The sequence below is a fragment of the Dipteris shenzhenensis genome, chromosome 21, assembly GCF_047967505.1.
Source record: "Dipteris shenzhenensis isolate YYH24624 ecotype China chromosome 21, Dip_SZ_1.0, whole genome shotgun sequence".
NCBI classification, from domain to species: Eukaryota; Viridiplantae; Streptophyta; class Polypodiopsida; order Gleicheniales; family Dipteridaceae; genus Dipteris; species Dipteris shenzhenensis.
Window position 1 is genome coordinate 4,669,228 of NC_141616.1, and position 6,100 is coordinate 4,675,327.

Here is a 6,100-nt window from a genome sequence, read left to right on the forward strand (position 1 = left end):
TTATTTCCTTATATGACCATGCGAGGCAGTCTCGATATTCCATTAGGAGCACTTTGAGCTTGGTTTCATCTTCCTGTGTAAGCTGTTTCCCAATGAAAACCAATTTTTTCTTCCTCCCCTTCAAGGGCGAGCTTTATTGTTCAAGTTTTTGTCGGTCCCTCATATATTGGAGTTTCTCCAATGCTATCAATTTCTTGAACTTTAGATTCTCTTAGTGGTCTTGGCATTTCTATGGGTACACTACCACTTGTGTAATTCTTGAAGTACTCTAGCACTTCTCGAAGATCAGCCTCCGATGGTGTTAAACTAGCCTGACATGTGCTATGGAACCTGGGTGGCATAGTATCATTAACCAATTTGTTAGGCTCTTGGCAACTTTCTTTTTTTGAAGTCTCTTGATCGAGCTTCATCCGCATATGTGGCTTATATTTTCGAAACTTCTTACATTGGGAACTGTGGGGTAACTTTTCCACTCATGAGGTGTTTCCAAGTAAGGGTTCATTTGCTGTGCATACTCCTTCCGGTCCATGAAGGGACCATTCAAGAGGAGGTGGCTCAAATTTTGAGGGAGCTAGCTTTGCAAGATACAATTTGATGATCCTTGTTTGGACTCGATCGAATTCATTGAAGTGTTTGGCCTGGGATTTTCGGTGATTTTCTCCAGCTTTCTTGCGGGATCTTTTGCTATTATTCAACTTTAGAGGTTCAACTTTGGGAAGGTCGACCGCCATTAGGGCATGCAGAATGGCTAAGTCATTGTCGAAGACTTGATCTTCAATTTGAGGATTCTCAGCCTCAGTTTCAAGGTCCCAAGGAAAATCTGAGTCATTATTGGTATGGGTACCTTCTTCAAGTTCATTATCCCACTCGAGGTTAGCCATAAAGAATGGCACCTCTAGATCGATTGGTTCTTCATGTATGAGTGGAGGATCTATCTGCATGACCCTAGCATCTATCTGCGAGAAGATGGGGTCTAATGGATGGTAGTTGTTAATGGTTGCCAATGTTTGTATCTTGTGTATCACCCGGTATGGCATGCTATTACAGGGGAGCTGATTTGCTTGAGATCGTTGTGGAAGAGGTTTCATCCAACACTCTAGGCACAATTGGTTTTATTGCTCCTGTCCCCACATTCACTCTGACTGTAGTGTCACAATTTTGGATTGTCAATCTATCAGTTCCCCAATCATGGAGGATTGATGCTTCACACAACCAAGGACGTCCCAACAAGATTTGATTAGATTTCTTGGGGAGATCCAAGATTATGAATTGAAGGGAAAAGCAAACTCCTGCGTTTTGTTGACACGCCATTCACTATTCCCAAGGGTTTTGCCCATGAATCATCGGCAAGGCATATGTTGAAATTAGCCTTTTACATTGGTGGGAGAACCCATTCATCGTAGAGCTCCTTGGATAGGACATTGACACCTACTCCACCATCCACTATGGCTTGGACTTCATCATATGCCTGTGGATCAAAGGCACAGTGATGTTGCATATGCCATCTCTCTCACCCATCCAAATAGGGATATCTTCTATGTCTTTATTTGATAGGTGGAGGGAGATTTGCGAGCTCAATGAAACTCTCCAAGAGATTGGGACAATTCCATCATAGGATTCCAATGGAATTGACACATGGCAACTTAGAATGCTAGAGAGTGCGGCTCCTTCAAGTTGGCATGGCGGTACATTATGTTGCAGGGTCTGTTGTTGGAACAGAGGCTTGAGTACAGTCTCAATACTCAGTGGGGCCAAGTCAAGGATTGGATCTTGTGCTTGCCTCTCAGTCTCAAATTGATCTTGTTCCTTTTGTACCCATTGTTGAAGGGCTTGAAATCGAGCCTTCTTTACTTCTGCATTTGGGTATGGAGCTTCTTTTATTTGAGGCTTGGGAGTTGATGTGGATGAGCTTGGCTACTCATTCTTAATTGAATTGGAATATTAGCGTCCTTGGTGGCCTCTTTTTGTTGGCGTGTAATTACATTCACAGGTTGTGATATTACGCTTGCCGGCCCTAAACTTTGATGGTCCACCCCAATAATGCCGATTGGGATGTCAAGCTTAGCCTTACTATGTTGTGGGACCTTATTTTTAATGGGACAATCCATATATTGCACTGGATCTTTCATCATCACTACTGGTGTCAGAGTTAGGGTCATGCCATCTTCGATGTCAATGGCTGCTGCACGAGCAACACTACATGTTTCATAACTACTAATCATTTTCATGTCTTTGCATATTTTCTTCCTTAGGCCTGTAATGAACCAGGCCGTGAGGTACTTAGCATCGGGACGTGGTCACATTTGGCAATTAAGCATTTCATCTTACCCAGTTACATGTGTACATATTCTTGGTGACCTTGTTCGAGCTTGCTTAGTTGGAGAGCAAGATCATCTTAGAGTCTCTCCATTTGAAAATGCCTCTTGAATTTAGTTTGCACAGCACGTCCCATGTGGCTCTTTCTTCCCTCCCCCACTGGTTCTCCCTTCCTCCCTCCACTCTTGCCCTCTCCCTCTCTCTCTCTCTCTCTCCCTCAACTCTCTCCTCCCTCAACTCTCCCTACCCCTCCCTCCCCCTCAAATACTAGTGCAGGGTGGCAACTGCGAGGCGTCTCGAATTCGGCACGAGGCGCAAACTTTCTCGAGTGGGCAAGTGGAATGCAATAATATTCGCCAAGTAAGACCGGAAAGCTGACTTTGAATTTCTCTGAGGAAAAGAAAGATGGAGTGAGAAAGAGGGTAAAGGATATATTTGTGAACATGTGAAGGCGGTGTTATAAAATAAAATGCTAGGGTTTGGTTGGGTTTTCTGGTTGAGTGTGTTTTCTTGCAGTTGAAGCATTTGATGTTCTTCTTCTTCTTCTTCTTCTTCTTCAGTTCGAGGACGTTTGCAGCGCCATCGCCATCGCCATAGCCTCTCCTCTTCAAGCTCTTCAAGCTCTCCCCTTTATCAGGTACTCCCCTCTCCCCTTCCTCTCCTCTTCTTTCTCTCCCCCTCCTTTTTACCATTCGTTCTTTCTTTCCTCCCCTTTTTTTCCCACCTTGTTGAATTTCTCGCTCCCTTCCCCCTTTGAAGCGCTCATGGCCTCCCCGGTCGACGTTGCTTCGGCCATCGAGGCCCTCCCCGACCGCCGGGAGCGGCTTCACAAGGCCTTCTCTGAGCTTGAGAGCAAGAAGAATTCTCTCAACAAGATCGCTGGGAACTGGAAAGACGTTGATGAATATCTCAAGGAGATCGAGAAGAGTCTGCGCAAGACTCTGGAAGAGTACAACGCCAAGGAGAAGGCCTTAGAGGCCAAGATAAGCGAGGCTCAGGCCGCTCTGGAGAAGAGAGACGTGGAGGTCTCTGCCAGGGAGCAGGCTTCGCTAGCCCGCGTGCAGGAGCAGAAGGATGCTGCCATAGCTGCGATTCTTGAGCAGAAGCGGAAGTGGTCAGAAGAGCGACAACGGTTGCATGCTGATACCAAGAAAGAACAGAGTGCCAAGGCAGCGAACGGCTCCGTGTCGCAGCCTATGGACGTAGATGTCAAGGCCGCTGCAGGAGACAGCGGCAATTCTGCTCTCGATTTTGCGCTCAGCGGGCTTCTTGATAAGGGAACCAGCGTGAAAGATAAGCCTAAAACAGAGGTGAAGCCTCGCCCTCAACTGAAATCTTTTTGCGAGAACATGGACTCGGACGGATTGCGCAAGTTCATTGCAGAACATAGAAAAGATTTGAATGCTCTTAGTGCCGAGCTTCCTTTTGCAATTAAGTTTGCAAAGGACCCGACACAATTAGTACTGAAAGCCCTGGAAGGCTATCATCCTTCGGACCAGAACGCCAGCCAAGGCGCTAAGAAGGATTTGACTCTCCCGGCCAACCGACGCGCATGTGTCATCTTACTGGAAGCCCTCGCAGAGGTGCTGGCTGATCCTATTTTGGGTGTTGAGCACCCTGTTGTCCCGTCTGAGGTTAAGAAGGTCGCCAAGCAGGTCGCTGACCTATGGAAATCCAAAATGAATTTGGAAGGTGACTTGGGCTCTAATTTCTCACTTGACGCTCAAAGCTTCCTGCAACTGCTCGCTACCTTTGGACTGGCGTCCGACTACGATCAGGATGAGCTGTGCAAGCTTATAACGACTATTGCACGGCGCAAGCAAACACCGGCTCTTTGTCGTGCCCTTGGCCTTTCAGCGAAGGTCCCAGGTTCGTTTCCGTTTCAGATTTTGATGTTCAGTTAAAACCATATACCTCTCAGCTTGCAGTTGCATGCGAGACATGCAATTCATCACCCAATCGTTTTAGTGTGCTCTTCATAGTGTGTGAATTCTAAGTAATCCTGTTCTGGGTATGGACTCCGCACTGCATGCATGCCATGACTTGTATTCCTTTGAAATCTTGGAAGGAGTTTTTCATAGTCCTCTCCGGTAGTTGACGTCTGGGGGAGCTTTGCAGATCCGTTCGCTGCAGTTTTCCCGCTCCTGCACTGATTTTTGTTCTTTGCAGATGTGGTTGAGAAATTGATTAAGGATGGCAAAACGATTGAAGCCCTTTTCTTTGCCAGTGCATTTGATCTTCTGGATCGGTTCCAACCGGCACCTTTACTTAAGGCACACTTAAGAGATGCCAGAAAAGTAGCACAGGCTACCCTCAAAAGTGGCCACAACTCTGCAGCAGCACAGGTATAGGAGTGACAACATGAAGATATACTCGGTTATGTTTGTCCATCAAGGGTTTTTGTGTGTGTGCATCTAGTGAATGCCGTTTTCTTACGTATTTCTTCTGTCTTGAACAGAATGAGGCTAATCAGAAAGAACTGTCAGCGCTGAAAGCTGTCTTGAAGGCAATCAACGAATATAAGATTGAAGACAAATATCAGCCGGCTCCTCTTGAGAAGAGAATTGCACAGCTGGAAAAGGCTAAAGCAGACAAAAAGAGGTCAGCTACTGCTGCCAAAACACAGCAGGCTAAAAGGCCTCGAACTAACAGTGCTCCCAGTGGCACTGGTGGTGCAGCTTCCGAAAAACCATTTTTCCGTGGATCTGATAGGGCTCAGTACGGTGCATCTTCATATGGTGCAGGAGCCCAACCTGGCTATGATCGCCGCTCATTGGGTACTTATAGTTCTGCTTACGGCGGGGGAAACAGAAGCCCTGTTTCTCTTTCAAGCTCGTACTTATATCCACCTGATGGGCTTGGCTCCCTTGGCTACGGATCCTCTGCTCTTGTCAATCCCTCGAGTTCATATGGCGGCTATAACTATGGGTCAGGATTAGGATCAGGTCTAGGAATGGGACCATCTGGTTTCCAGTCGTATTTGCACTAGATGTAAGCTGAGAACTGTCTTCATCTAATCTTGTCTGAGAATTCAGGGTGATTTCATGTGTAGACCCTCAGATAAATGGAACAGCTGCTATTTTTGGGATTATGGTTTCTACGTATATGGCGTACCGTATTCAATGTTTATTGATCCTTCCTTCTGCTTGGTCTCCAGGGAGTTACTCAGTTTTGTATTTGAGATTGCCTGGCTTGTTTTGAACGCAAAAACATTCAGGACCTGGCAATCAAAGAGGTGACGCTGTGTGGCAATGTAGTATTGTACCTGTCGTACAAGCTTGTCTTGGGTTTTATCTACTATCAACCAAAGTGGCTACTAGATTTCGGTGATCAAGCATAATCTCTCTTAACAAGCTTGTGGGACAAATGCAACCACTGAAGGAAGTAATATGGGATAGTCAATGGCTGCAACTTTAAGCTGGATCTTTTTCTAGGAATATTAGTAACCTGCTGTAGAACATCTATATTTGGCTGTCTCCCCAGCCTTGAAATTTTTATGGTGCAGTTTGGGGAAGTCCAGTACATGATAGTGTGACTGGTTTTCTGGATCATGTTTCTGATAGTGTTTGTAGAGTGAAGGGTTCCACTTCTTGGTTTTCGCAACATGCATTCCTTTGTGCACACACATCAGCCATGAAGAATTTCAGGTCTCTGAAGGCTTTGATGGAGTGTTTATTGTAAAACAGTGGTTACAAGGCATTATCACAGCTATTGTGTGACATGTGTTGCCATATGTATTCCTGTCATCTGCAACGTAGGTGTTTGATCGTGTTGCAGTAGTCAA

At 45.8% G+C, this 6,100-nt stretch overlaps 1 protein-coding gene across 1 annotated transcript; it reads left to right on the top strand.

The window, feature by feature from the left end:
* Positions 1 to 2,785: 2,785 nt before the first annotated feature.
* Positions 2,786 to 5,459, top strand: LOC147888391 (protein FRIGIDA-like). Its single transcript, XM_087392512.1, has 4 exons — positions 2,786 to 2,953; positions 3,076 to 4,185; positions 4,486 to 4,661; positions 4,775 to 5,459. Exons 2-4 carry the CDS (start codon positions 3,081 to 3,083, stop codon positions 5,303 to 5,305), a joined length of 1,812 nt encoding a protein of 603 aa, XP_087248638.1. The 5' UTR covers positions 2,786 to 2,953; positions 3,076 to 3,080; the 3' UTR covers positions 5,306 to 5,459.
* The last annotated feature ends 641 nt before the right edge of the window (positions 5,460 to 6,100 follow it).